This window comes from Cervus canadensis, chromosome 2, assembly GCF_019320065.1.
Source record: "Cervus canadensis isolate Bull #8, Minnesota chromosome 2, ASM1932006v1, whole genome shotgun sequence".
In the NCBI taxonomy this organism is placed as follows: domain Eukaryota; kingdom Metazoa; phylum Chordata; class Mammalia; order Artiodactyla; family Cervidae; genus Cervus; species Cervus canadensis.
Window position 1 is genome coordinate 13,624,436 of NC_057387.1, and position 15,115 is coordinate 13,639,550.

At 41.7% G+C, this 15,115-nt stretch overlaps 1 protein-coding gene across 1 annotated transcript; it reads right to left on the reverse strand.

Moving 5' to 3' along the window:
* Positions 1-9,360: 9,360 nt before the first annotated feature.
* Positions 9,361-14,977, reverse strand: TSACC (TSSK6 activating cochaperone). Its single transcript, XM_043454022.1, has 4 exons — positions 14,825-14,977; positions 13,926-13,985; positions 10,674-10,796; positions 9,361-9,591 (listed from the first exon to the last, which is right to left on the reverse strand). The coding sequence occupies exons 2-4, from the start codon at positions 13,960-13,962 to the stop codon at positions 9,374-9,376; spliced, it is 378 nt and encodes a 125-aa protein (XP_043309957.1). The 5' UTR covers positions 13,963-13,985; positions 14,825-14,977; the 3' UTR covers positions 9,361-9,373.
* Positions 14,978-15,115: the final 138 nt, after the last annotated feature.

Below are 15,115 nucleotides of genomic sequence, written 5' to 3' on the forward strand. Positions count from 1 at the left end.
CAGTGCTGGGGATTCTCATTGCGGTGGTTTCTCTTGTTGCAGAGCACAGGTTCTAGGTGCTTGGGCTCAGTGGTTGAGACTCTTGGGCTTAGTTGCTCTGCTGCATGTGGGATCTTCCCAGATCAGGGATTGAACCATTGTCCCTTGCACTGGCAAGTGGATTCTTATCCACTGCGCCACCAGGGAAGTCCCCTAACTTCTTTGTCAGTCAAAGTTAAGGACAACTCAGTCTGGTCCAGAGATGGGTCGGCAGGATACCCTGAGGTTACCATGACACTGGGCTGCTGCCGTATCACAGCCTTACTCAGGGGTGGCCCTAAAGGACACCGTGCATGGAAATACACGGAGGGCCAGGGCCTTGAGCATCGGACCTAGCTGTTCACTTTATATGGCAGAAGAGGCCTGAGGTCGAGTATACACGGAGTTCTGGACAGTAGTGGTGAATGGCTTGGCTAGTTGATCAGGGGCCTGAAGGAGAAAAGCTTGGAAAATCAGAGACAAGGAAGTATGGGAAAGAAAACATTGGTGGAAAAGAATTAGAGTGACTTTTATTTCCAGTAATCACATTATGTTCCTAATGGTGAAGCAAGGGTTACTTGGCTTTTGTTCTTTTTTTTGCCATGTTTCACAGCATGTGGGATCTTGTTATTTTTATTTTTTATGCTTATTATTTTGGCTGCGCTGGGTCTTAGTTTTAGCACACTGGATCTTCCACCTTTGTTGCGGCTGAGACATTTGGATCCAGTTTCCCGAACAGGGATTGAACCTGGACACCCTTCATTGGGAGCTCGGAGTTGTATCCACTGGACACCCAGGGAATTCCTGGGCTCTTTCATTCTTGAACATGTTTTCATCTTAGACTATCTTAGCTTTTCTAATCAAAGCTAAGGAGAGCAGAGTCTGAAAGTAGCTCTTCCTTTCATGCAAGTCTTAAGCTTGTGGTGCCCAGAGCTCTCTTCTCTGCCTCTTCATTCCCTAGGTTAGTTCCTCCAGTTTTGTGGCTTTCAATACCATTAACACACTGATGTCCACAGAATTTTAATCCCCTCCCCACTGCATTCAAGTCATGCATCTGCTTTCCTGGTGGACATTTCTGCTTAAATATGTAACAAGCATCACAAATTTAACACAGTCAAAACCTTTCTTCTGTATCCACCCCTTTTATTCCTTTTCCAGGCTTCTCCATTGCATAAATGACAACTCATCATTCCAAGTGTTCAGGTCAAAAACCTAGCATCATCCTTGACTTCTCTTTCTCTCACACATCATAACTTCTATCACCAAATCCTGAGACCTATACCTTCAAAATATATTCCGACTCCAAACATTTTTCACCAGCTCTGTAGCTATGACCCTGTTCCAAGCCACCTTCACCTCTTGTCTAGATTATCAAATAGTCTCCTCCTCCTCCCTTCGCCTCTTATCAATTTTCAACTCAGCAGCTACAGTCATTCTGTAAAAATATATTTCTGGGATTTCCCTGGTGGTCCACTGGTTTAGAATCCGCCTTCCAATGCAGGGGGCCCAAGCTCAGTTCCACTAAGTTTCCACATATTGTGGGGCAGCTCCGGGGCAACTAAGCCACGAACGGCAACTAGAGACGCCCACTTATCGCAACTACTGCATCTAGAGCCCATGCTCAACAACAGAAGCCCTTGCAGCGCAACTTAGACCCAGCACATCCAAAAAAATAAAGGTATTTCTGATCACACGACTCTTCTCAATCATCCAATGGTTTCCCATTTCGCTCAGAGTAAAAACCAAAGTCCTGAAAATATCCTGCAATGCCCGACACATCATCTGGGATTCTCATCCCTCTCTGATGTCACCTCCTTCCACTCTTCCTTGCAGTGATGCCATTGCAGCCATTTTGACCTCTTTGTCCTCCCAGAATTCCAGGCACTCCTTATGCCTTTGCACTTTCTGTTCCCTTGGCCTGTAATGTGCTACTCCCAAATGGCTCATTCCTTCTCTACCTTCCCATCTCTGCTCAAATGCTACTTTATCAGCAAGACTTCCCCTGCCTCCCACAATCTCTCCCTTCCCCCTGCCCTTCCCCCTGTTATACTACACCAAGGGTTTTCACACACTGATTTCAGGACCCCTTTCCACCCTTAAAAATTGAGGACCCCAAACAGCTTTTGTATATATCTTTCAATATTTCAGTTCAGTTCAATTCAGTTGCTCAGTCATGTCCAACTCTTTGCAACCCCATGAATCGCAGCATGCCAGGCCTCCCTGTCCATCACCAACTCCTGGAGTCTACTCAAACCCATGTCCATCGAGTCGGTGATGCCATCCAACCATCTCATCCTTCGTCGTCCCCTTCTCCTCCCGCCCCCAATCCCTCCCAGCATCAGGGTCTTTTCCAATGAGTCAACTCTTCGCATCAGGTGGCCAAAGTACTGGAGTTTCAGCTTCAGCATCAGTCCTTCCAATGAACACCCAGGACTGATCTCCTTTAGGATGGACTGGTTGGATCTCCTTGCAGTCCAAGGGACTTTCAAGAGTCTTCTCCAACACCATAGTTCAAAAGCATCAATTTTTCGGCACTCAGGTTTCTTCACAGTCCAACTTTCACATCCATACATGACCACTGGAAACACCATAGCCTTGACCAGATGGACATTTGTTGGCAAAGTAATGTCTCTGCTTTTTAATATGCTGTCCAGGTTGGTCATAACTTTCCTTCCAAGGAGTAAGCGTCTTTTAATTTCATGGCTGCAATCACCATCTGCAGTGATTTCGGACCCCCCAAAAATAAAGTCTGACACTGTTTCCACTGTCTCCCCATCTATTTCCCATGAACTGATGGGACCAGATGCCATGATCTTAGTTTTCTGAATGTTAAGCTTTAAGCCAAATTTTTTATTCTTGAACATGTTTTCATCTAAGACTATCTTAGCTTTTCTAATCAAAGCTAAGGAGAGCAGAGTCTGAAAGTAGCTCTTCCTTTCATGCAAGTCTTAACCTTGTGGTGCCCAGAGCTCTGGGACCATGAAGTGATGGGACCAGATGCCATGATCTTAGTTTTCTGAATGTTAAGCTTTAAGCCAAATTTTTTACTCTCCTCCTTCACTTTCATCAAGAATATTTTTAGTTCATCTTCACTTTCTGCCATAAGGGTGGTGTCATCTGCATATCTGAGGTTATTCATATTTCTCCCAGCAATCTTGATTCCAGCTTGTGCTTCTTCCAGCCCAGCGTTTCTCCTGATATACTCTGCATATAAGTTAAATAAGCAGGGTGACAATATACAGCCTTGACGTACTCCTTTTCTTATTTGGAACCAGTCTGTTGTTCCATGTCTTACCTTGTTAAAAATTAGAACATTTAAAAATATTCATGTATTCATTTGAAAACAATAGCAACCTCATGTTAAATATTTTTAATAAAAATATAGTATTCAAAACAAAATTAGTGAGAGCACTAGTTACCTTTTTCACTTCAGTTCAGTCGCTCAGTTGTGTCTGACTCTTTGCAACCCCCATGGACTGCAGCACGCCAGGCCTCCCTAGACATCAACTCCCAGAGCTTGCTTAAACTCATGTCCATTGAATCGGTGATGCCATTTAACCATCTCATCCTCTGTCGTCCCCTTCTCCTCCTGCCTTCAATCTTTCCCAGCATCAAAGTCTTTCCCAATGAGTCAGTTCTTCGCATCAGGTGGCCAAAGTATTGGAGTTTCAGCTTCAACATCAGTCCTTCCAATGAAAACTCAGGATTGATTTCCTTTACAATTGACTGGCTTGATCTCCTTGCAGTCCATGGGACTCTCAAGAGTCTTCTCCAGCACCACAGTTCAAAAGCATCATTTCATCGGTGCTCAGTTTTTTTTATGGACCAACTCTCCATACATACATGGCCACTGGAAAAACCATAGCTTTGACTAGATGGACCTTTGTCGGCCAACTAATGTCTCTGCTTTTTACTATGCTGTCTAGGTTGCTCACAGCTTTTCTTCCAAGATGCATGAGTGTGTGTGTGAAAGTCACTCAGTCATGTCCAATTCTTTGCGAGTCCATGGGGTTGCAACCAGGTCTCCCACATTGCAGGTGGATTCTTTACCAAAGAAGAAAGTGTCTTTTAATTTCATGGCAGCAGTCACCATCTGCAGTGATTTTGGAGCCCAAGAAAATAAAGTCTCACTGTTTCCATTGTTTCCCCATCTATTTGCCATGAAGTGACGGAACCAGATGCCATGATCTTTTTACCCTTTTACCAATCTCTTTAATGTCTGGCTTAATAGAAGAGTAACTGGATTTTCATATCTGTATCCAATCTGTTGTGATCTCACATCCCTGTCGCCTCTGGAAAATCCCACTGTATACTCATGAGAGAATGAGAATGCAGGCTAATAATGTCTTAGTATTACTTACTACAAAAATTGTCTTGACCTCACAGATCCCCTAAAAGGGTTTTAGGAACACTCAAGAGTCTCTGGTCCCACTTGCAGAACTATATACTATATTTCAATAGTTCTTACTGTCATCCAACATAACTATCTATTTACTTGTTTTCTTACTGTCAGTCTCCCTGAACTAAAATGAAAACTCCATGAGGTGGAGATTTTGTCTGTTCTGTCAACTGTTCTATCCCCAGCTCCAAAATCAATGCCTGCCACGTGAGAGGCACCAGTAAATGAGTGAATGAAGAAATGAAAACAAAGGGACAGCTGTTAATCATTTTTAGGATTATCTCATCATGAAGAATGCAGAAATGCTGTAAAACATCTCATTTTTTTTAACATCTCATTTTTAAAACAATTCCATTGATGAGTCTATCCTAAGTTTGAAGTACCTATCAAACAGATAAAACAATGAATCACCTATGATCTATTTTATTTCATCCATACCCCAGCCAAGGTTCTTTTGAGGCAAACCACAGACATCATCTGCATAAGTTTCTATGTATCTTCAAATATACTGATCTTCATTTTCAAAATTTTATTATGAAAATATTCAAACATACATAAAAGTTGACTTTTTTCCATGAAAATTCATAGATTACCACTACCTAAATTTAATAATAATATTTTATTCTATTTGTCACATAAATATCTATCCATCCTTCCATCTGTTTTTCTTTTGGATGCATTTCAGACTGAGTTGTAGACATCATTATACTTCACCACTAAACCCTTCTGTATGGCTATCATTAATTAGAGATTAATATTTGTTTAGTTTCTTTCTTGTTTTTTATTTAATTTTTAAATTTATTTGGCTGTACTGGGTCTTAGCTGCTTAGCTGCATGTAAAATCTTTAGTTGCAGCATGGAACTCTTAATTGCGGCCTGCAGAATTTAGTTTCCTGAACAAGGAATGAACCTGTGGTTCCCTGCATTGGGAACTCAGAGTCTTAACCACTGGACCATCAGGGAAGTCCCTACAGTTTTACCTTTTAAAATTAAAATTTACATCCAATGAAATGCCCAAATCTTAAGTGTATCATTTGATAAATTTTGACAAATTCATACACCTGTGTAATCCAAACCCTATATCAAAATATAGAGCCATCAAACAGAAAGTTCCCTTTACCCCTTCCCAGTCAGTTCTTATTCCCACTCCATCCCCAGAGGCAGTTGTTGTTCTTAGGTTTTCTTCCATCCTATATTAATACTGCATGTTTTAGAGCTTCAAATAAATACAGTGGTACAATGTGTGCTCTTTTCTGCAAGATGTCTTTCCCTCAGTATAATGGAATGTTTTTGAGATTCATTCATGTTGTTGAATGTATCAGTAGTTTGCTCCTTTTTGTTGCTAAGTAGCACTCTATTGCTTGAATGTAACAGTTTATCCTGACCTCTCTGTCATTATGAAATGTCACTCTTTATCTCTAGCAGTATAATTTGTCTTGAAGTCCACATCATCTGATATTAATACAGCCCCTCTAGCTTTCCTCTGCTGTTAGCACAGTAGTTTTTTTTCTACCCATTTACTTTCACCAAAATGTATTTTTACAAGTAAAGTCTGCCTTATTCAGATTGACTCCTGAGTTCTTCCAACACAATTCTTAAGCAGTTTCTTTCTACTTGATATGATAAGATATTCCAGGTTCATCTTGTATTTTTCCTGCCAGAGAACTGGAAATAGTCATTTCTCCAAGGAACTCTGCTTCCTTTAGTTGAAAAGAAGTGGCACTTAAAGGCTATATTCTGGGTGCTAGGGGTATTCATTGTTTCAGAGTTGATCAATTTTGAGGCCTTTTCAGTGAATGTGACTTTCTGAGAACGGTGTAAGTTCAGTGTAGACTCACTTTATTGCATGTGGATGTCCAGTTGTTTTAACACTGTTTAGAAAACACTATCCTTCCTCCATTGGATTGCCTTTACTCCTTTGTCAAAGATCAATTGACTATGTGCGTCTATTTTTGTGTTTTCTCTTCTGTTCCACTGATTTGTCTTTCATCAATACCATACTTGATTAGTGTAGCTTTATATGAAGTCTTGAAGACTTAATAAGTCTTCCTCATTCTCTCCCCTCCTTCTCCTCCTCCTCCTTCAATATTGTACTGGCTATGCTAGGTCTTTTGCCTCTTCATATAAACTTTAGAGTCAGTTTGTCAGTGTTGACAAAGTAATCTGCTGGGATTTTGATTGGGATTGCATTGAATCTATAGATCAAGATGGGAAGAACCGACATCTTAACAAGACTGAGTCTTCCTTCAGACTTCTCTGACAGTCCAGTGGTTGAGAATCTGCACTTCCAATGCAGGAGATGTGGGTTCCATCCCTGGTCAGGGAACTAAGATCCCACCTGCCAAAAAAAAAAAAAAAAAGAAAACCTCCCAAAACCCAAGATTGAGTCTTCCTATCCATGAACATGGAATATCTTTTCATTAAGCGTGATTATAAACTTTTCCCCCCATTTATTTTTATTAGTTGGAGGCTAATTACTTTACAATATTGTAGCGGTTTTTGTCATACATTGACATGAATCAGCCATGGATTTACATGTATTCACCATCCCGATCCCCCCTCCCACCTCCCTCTCTACCCGATCCCTCTGGGTCTTCCCAGTGCACCTGGCCCGAGCACTTGTCTCATGCATCCAACCTGGGCTGGTGATCTGTTTCACCCTAGATAATATACATGTTTCGATGCAAATTTTTATTGAATATATTTGACAAATAACATTGTGTACATTTAAGGTGTGTGTGGTATGTTTTGTTATGTTACTTTTGATATCTATGTTGTCACAAATGGCAAGATATCCTCCTTTCTTATGGCTGAATAATATTCCATTGTGTATACATACCACATCTTTTTTATCCCTTCATTCTCTGAAGGGCATTTAGGTTGCTTCCAATCTTGGTTACTGGGTACACTGCAGTAAACATGGGAGTGCTCTTCTCTCTTCAAAATACTGTTTCACTTCCTTTGGGTATACACCCAGTAGTGGAACTGCTGGGTCACATGGCATATCTATTTTTAATTTTTTCAGGAATCTCTCTATTGCTTTCCATAGTCACTGGACCAATTTACATTTCCACCAACAGTGTTTAAAGGTTCCTTTTTCACCCACATCCTCACCAACAACTGTTATCTTTTGTCTTCTTGATGCCATTCTAATGGGAGCATAACTCTTAACATTTTAAGTGTGAATGGAGAGATCACTGGCTAAGGGAAGAGGGGACCCCATTCAGATCTTATTCAAAAATTCCATTTTAATGATGATGAGATGATGAAACAAACATACTTCCAGACGTAACATATCCTTCCTCTTTTCAAGCAGTTAGGTCAAAACTTATGCACACACACACAAAAAAAACTTATGCACAAATGTCAGAGCCTCTTTCTAAAATTACTTTCTCTTTTCTCCACAGATAATAGCTTAATCAAAATTTTTCAATGCCCAACCCCTGAAGCTTCACTTCAGCCTTATTCCTGCTGTCTTCCTTTTTTTAACTTTATTTTTAATTGGAGGATAACTACAATATTGTGATGGTTTATGACATACATCTCTGCTCAGTCTTCCTTATTCATACAGAATAAAGAACTCTCTCTGGAAGCAGATTCAAGATGGCACTCACCTTCTCCTGTCAGACCAAGTCATGCACCCATCTTCTCCTGCGAGACCATCAAAATTGCAACTAGCTGTTGAACAACCATTGACAGGAGGACACTGGAACCCAACAACAGCAAAGGACTAGGAATCCCCATAGAATTTTACTTTGAAGGCCAGCAGGATTTGACTGCAGGACTTTCACAACTGTTAATTGGTTATACCCCAATACAAAATATTAACAAAAAGTTTTTTTTTAAAAAAAGAAGTCTCTGAAAAACCATTCAAAGAGTTGAAGCCAATGTGAAATTCTCTTCTCAATCACTGCTTTCTCACTTTCTCATCTCTGTATTCAGGCCTCTCTTTTCATCTTCTCCACATTCCACAGGAAAATAAGCTTCTGGAAAAAGGACCTAGTCTCAGTCTCAAGAATAATTTGCCAACACAAATGTATAAGAAATCAGTGATTTAATGTGGTTCAAATGACTAAGCCAACCTCTGGTGTCCACTTCTCAAACACTGAAAACACATGGCTGGATTTGAACCCCCATTAAAGCTAAATCGATTTCCCAACTCAGAAATTTCAGGATGCTGTAGCTTGGTGTTTCAAGTTCGAGACTAGTCCCTCTCTACAACATAGCTAAGATTCACCCATTGCCTGTCTTTATTTCTAAACCCTTTATCCAAACCCTGGTAGTTTCATAGGGGCCTCTCCACTTCCATCCTCCCTCCACCCCAAAATGTTTTGCCCATTTTGTATCCTTTGGTACCTGAAAGCCTCCAATGGCTTTCTGGTGCTTCAGATGAATCAGAGCTTCTAACAGTTGTTAGCAGAACAATTCCCCAGGGAAAGCTGCTCTGTTCTCAGCTGCTCCACATTCTGCTTCACATCACATTCTACATCCTGGGGGTAAAAAAAACCTCTTTCCCTAATTTTTGATGACTTATTCCCCTACCTCTAGGTTTTTGCCCAAGCTTTCCAACTGACATGGAACTACCTTACTTCATCTGCCCAGGCCACCCAATGTAGCTCCTTCATCAAGTGCCACCACTTCCTCCAGCAAGATTCCATGCCTGATCCAGTATCCTACTAACCTCTATCTCTGCACTTCCATTCCCTCTTAGAGTACTGCTAAATTTTACAATGAACTGTCTTTTCTGCCTTGCTAGATAGTAAACTCCCTCCCCACAATCTATCTCTTATGTAACATGCATTCCCAAGTGCCTAGTACAGTGCTTTGCACTCAGTGAGCACCTGTTACCAACTTGTAAACTAACCAACCCCATATAGAATATATAATCCCAGATTCCATCAACGGTTTACTGGGAAGAGAGCAGGGAAAACATACACAATAACTTTGTTTCACAATTCATTTACTGAATTGGGGCAGGTGATTTAACAATAGATTGCGAGATAAGGCTGGGAGAGAAGAGTTCTTGCTGTCTTTCCCAGGAGCCAGTTGTGTCATGGATGCTTGTAAATTTTCCAAAATAGCCATCTGTTGTTGGGCAAGCTGGGTCTGAAGCTGGAGATTGGCATACATACATTCTAGGAGTCCTAGGCATTCCTTGGGCTTGTGATCAATGCCTGAAGGAAGAGCAATGGAGGTGCAAAGGGGACAAAAGAGATTTTATAATTGTACTGAGATGGGAAAGGTTCTAATAAGAACACCCCTCTAACCTTTCTGGGTACAACTCAACCCAGGTGCAACTATGCTCAACTGTCACCTTCTCTATGAAGCCTACCTGGCCAGCCTATTTGAAACCAATACACTAGAATTTATTACTCACTCCCTTGCTTCATGTTTCCCCTTAGTACTTATGATTATTTGGCGTAACTTGTAATTACTTATTTAATTGTTGGCTAATTCCCCCTTCTAGAATGTAAACTCCAGGAAGGCATGGATTTTTGTCTGAGTTGTTCACTAGTGTGTCCCCAGCATCTAGAAGGATACCTGTCATGTAAGTGTTCAACAGATATTTGATGAGTGAATGAAATGGTCTGAGATTGAGGCCTAACCTCCCTTTCAAGAACTCAGGAGATGCCTGAGCTGCCTTCTCTCTTACCTGGCACAGTAAGGTCATCAGCACTGACTCGAAGTTCTTCCTGCATTCTAACTTCAACCAGTCTTGCCGCGCCCATTTTTAATGTTTTAAACTACATTATACACATCCAGCTCTGCCAGTTAACCCTGGCAGTTATTTATACATTGTATATTCATTAGTCTTGACTTCTTTGTTAAACCCTGAGGTCCTCAAACTCAGGAGTTATGACTGTCTAGTGCTCTGGCTGGCTTCCCACAGGTATGCTAAACACGCACTGATTTCTCTGTGGGAGGATGACTAACTGAAATGCAAAGAAACTGAGCTAATAGTTACTATTCCCTTCCCTAGTCACTTTTTAACAATGCAATGAAAGTCTTATTTCAGTCCTGCCAGTCTAATAAAGGCATTAATAAGCAAAACAAACAGACAAATGAATTGGTAAAATCAGGAAGAAAATGAAATCAACAGAACTGAATAATCAACAAACTACAGCGAAAAATCTAAAGGTGCCTGGACCCAGAGGTAGGTACCAAAATCAATAAAAGAAAGCTCCAGCCCCCTTGTCCATAAAACTCTCCCCGCTGCTGAGTCTATTTAGGAAATCCACCCTGCCTCCTTCCTTACCTGACGGCAACTTCGTTGGCAGGATTTTCAGGAAAGTGACTGGTGAGGAACTTGCTTGAAGATTAATAAAGCTGGGGGAGGGTTTGGCTCGACAAAGAGGCACAGTATTACCCTCCTCTTTGGCTGGAACAAAATCAGAGGCAACTAAGTCAGAGTTCATTCCGACAAGGGACAGCCTAATTAGAACCCTGCATCTGGTCTATGAATATAAGTGCTGAGGCCCTGGCCTGAATGTCTCCAAAGAAAGTTAAATAAGACAAAAAAAGAAACCACAGTGAGACTAAGGGAAACCAAGTAGAGATGGGATAAGCTAAAAATCTAATTTGCTTACATTTTACAAGTTCTTATTGATCTGTGCTACATGCGGACTACTGCGCTGAATGCTAGGGCATAAACATGACCTAAGACATGGTTTCCTAGGTGTTTAATACCTAGTTAGGGAGACAAATCAGACACTGGTGAAATGGTGATATAGCAGCACAGGACATAAACAGTGAGTCTGACAGTCTCGGGCGAAAATAAGTCCTTTTATCTTTTAGTTATACTGAAATGTGATTAAATGTAAAAATGAGTGTTTCTGAAAGGGCGGGGGAGAGATATCAACATGAGTACAACAGACAAAGAAGACTCCAAGCAGGTGGATATTTACTGGACCTTGAAAATAGGAAGCTTCAGATAAGTGGAAAAGATAATTCAAGTGGGAGAAAAAAAGATGGTATGAGCAAAGATAAGGATGCAAGAATATGGCTAGAATGATAAGAGAGCCCTAGGAAAGTGGCCAGAATTAGGGTGGAGAGAGTGGGAAAAGCAGGATGGGTCATGGAAGACCCTTTCCAATATAAATCTGAGACTCTCTCAGAAAATCATTGAGCCTTTTTAGGGTTAGAAAATATGATACAATTTTTAATCAATACATTAGGATTAAAATGGGTTGAACATGGAAGTTCTTAATGGGGAAAAATAGATTACCTTTGGCAAAAATAGTTAAGTTAGAAGGGAAATTTGATTTGTAGAAAGAAAACGATGAGTGTTATAAGAGACATATGTTGTTTCTGTCTACTGAGCCACCCTTCCTCTGAGAAGCTACTCGTTCCCCAGATTCTAGGTCATACATAACATCAGGCCCCTCTCCCTATTCCAACAGGAATGGACATGTGACCCAATATAGGCCAATCATGGTATCCTGTCCCACTTGGCAACTGGGACTGATCCAAGGGGTAAACATGAGGCAAACTGGGCTAGTCATGCCTTGGGACTGATAGGTAGATTCTGTGTCCAAGCTTGCTTTCCTCAATTTGCTCTGCTGGGAAGATGTAAAGCTGGGGTCAATGAAAGTTAGTGAATTTGGCTAGCATGCTTTGAGAAGCAGGTATAAGCAAGAGATTAGAGAGAAGAGACAGTGTAAGAGAAAGACAGACAGATGGGCAGATAGCTACAGGCACTGAATCCCCAGTTCCAGTCCCTGCGGTCCTCGTCACTCTTCTTCATTCTTATTCTCCAGTTACCTCATCAACCCTCCCAACTGCACAAGCATCTGAATTTCCTTTTTCACTCAAGGAAATCTGAGTTTCAGTAATGTCATACTAACATAAATCACATTTTGGATATATTGGATCTGAGATGAGACAAGGCAGTCCAAACACCTAAAAAACAGCCAAAGAGAGGGCACTGAGCTCAGGTGAAAGGTCAAACTTCCAGGCCAGACACAAAGAGGTGATGGAGGAGCTGCAAAAATAAATTCGTTCTCCAAGGTCAAAATCTGGGAGAGAAACCTGGACCTTTGGGGAACTCCTCCTTCCCAAAGTTTGCAAGATGAAAAGGAAGTAGCAAAGTAGACAGAGGAGGGCTTCTCTGGTGGTCCAGTGGTTGAGAATCCACCTGCCGAAGGAAGGGACATGGGTTGGATCCCTGGTCCAAGAGGATCCCACATTTCTTGAAGCTGCTAAGCCCAAGTGCCACAACTACTGAGCCCACGCTCTAGAGCCCAGGAGCTGCAACTACTGAAGCCTGGGCACCCTAGAGTCTGTGCTCTGCAACAAGGGAAGCCACTGCAATGAGAAGCCCTTGCACTGCAACTAGAGAGTAGCCCCCACTCACCACAATTAAAGAAAGCCTGTGTGCAGCAAGGAAGACCCAGCACGGCCAACATTAAGTAAATAAATAAAAATTAAAAATAAAAAAGTCAAAAGAAGAGCAATGGATGGAAAGGCAGAATATCTGGCTCCATGAAAGAATTAAAGGGATCAAGACAGTGGAAGTCCATAGTTCACTGTCAAAATAAGATCAAAGAACATAGAAAATTTGAATTTACTCATTCATACATATAACAGATAGCTTAGTGTATCTATCTATGTATCTTCTATGTATCTATCTAGTGTATCTTCTATGCATCAGCCACTGAAGATGCTACAGTGCATTAAACAGACATGGTTGCTATTCTCAGGAAATGACAGTATTACACTGCAGACAGTGCATTTTCTACTGAACTGTAAGGTTTGAAGAGTACATTACACACAATCTATATTAAAAGAACTATACTGATGACTAGACAGTGTATAATAGAGGATGAGATTGGGGAGCAGCAAAAGGAAGAACAGACAAAATAAATACAGAAAGTGATTTATATACACTATCTTATACATTTCTCATTCTGACCCTATGAAGTAGGTAGACTAATCTGCACTTTTTTGAGAAAATTTAAGTTAGGAAATTTGCTCAAGATTTTTCAATGAGGCAGTGCTGGAATTAAATCCAGGCCTATAGACTCCAAAGTCATGTTCTTTACCACTGCACAATATAATCTGTGAAAAGAGCTAGCTCACTTATGTTCAAGTTAAGACAGTACAGACCTCTCAGATAATCTATCCCACCTACAGTTAAGTGAATAGGTTCTGGAGTCAGATGGTTTCAGGCAGTTCCCTGGCACTAGTGGGACTGTCCCACTCAGTTTGATTATCTGTTCACTCGAGCCAATAGTATGTCTTCTGTCCTAAGTATTAAGAGGAGACGAAAAGGAATAATAATATATTTTTCAACCTGTAATTACTGAGTATCTACTATTTAATAGACCCAGTTCTAGACACTAGGAATACAGGAACGTTCCATTTAGTGGGAAATGCAGAACAAATACAAATACTTTCCGACTGAGTAATAGGAAAAAATCATACATACAACTAGCTTCATTTTCCCAAAAGCTGGGCAATTAAGAAGGTCTGGTTTTACAGGAGAGGAAGAAGGGCGTCTGACACACACCTCTTCTGTTAGCAGGATGACTAGGAAGCTGCTCCATCTGAACACCCACAGGTGTGGCGCCTGGGGAAAAAAAATCCGTAGTATCTCATGACCGACAACCCATCTTACTGTTTTACTATTAACAGTTTCTTAAGTTCTCCCCAGTAGAGCTCAGGCTGTTCCAATTTGGAGAGGAAAAGTGTGAAAGGCTGTACTGTCTTAGTTTATGGCCAAATAGAAGTAACTGTTCTTGAATTGTTTTTGGTCTTACTGCCCTTCCTTTAGTTTGGAAAACAGCTATTTTCTTTTTTTCTGGACAAAACAGTACTTTAACCACGCCTAAACCCTTAGTCGCCTATGAGTGGGCAAATATTCTGTGTTCTCTCGTTTTAATTTCTGTAATAGCAGTCCTTTTCCTATTCTGTAGGGTTATTTTAAAGCTCTTGCTTCCCAGCATCTCTAACGAACCTGCAGCTGAGGCGATGAGGAGGGCACGGGAGGGAACGGGCGTGGAGAAAGAAAATCTTGAGAGCACTATAGGGAACACTTGAAAAAGTGTTTTGGATAGGACAACTCGGGGGAAAATGTAAGCCATCACCTCCTGGTACCGCTGACAGCCTCAGAATAAAGCATTTGCCTGAGAAGGGGAAAGTCCACGCACAGCAACGAGTCAGAGACAATAAACCACAATTCCCAGCGTGCCTGGAAGGGTAGTCACCGCTCAGCCCAGTCGGATTGGACTACAACTCCCATTTCACCCGGCATCAAACCGGCCAGGTCTTCTCTCAACCGCCGGTTTAAGTCCCGCCCCTCTATCCCTCCCCGTTGCTAAGGCTGGAACGAAAGCGTGGAAATTGCCACGCCTCTCTTGACCTTCGCGGCCCGAGAGAAGCCTAGACGCCAGAGTTTAATGACCTCACCTGTGGTGTTAATCGAAAGCCTCAACCCCAGCACCCACCCTTGTAGTTGATACACATGCGCAGTGGCGGGCCGGCCAACTGCCGGAGCCTCGGCGCTTGCGCTGAGGTTCGCGCCGCACGCGGCCGGGAGCGGCCACCCTATTGCGCAAGCGCCTGTGCCCTCGCATTGCTATCATCGTGCTTTCTCTATCTAACTTGCCCTGCGTTCTTACGCAGGGGGTGGGGCTAAGAATGTCAATTGGTGTGTTTTCGTGCCGGTCAGTGAGATGCATGCGGTGATTGGTGGTGACT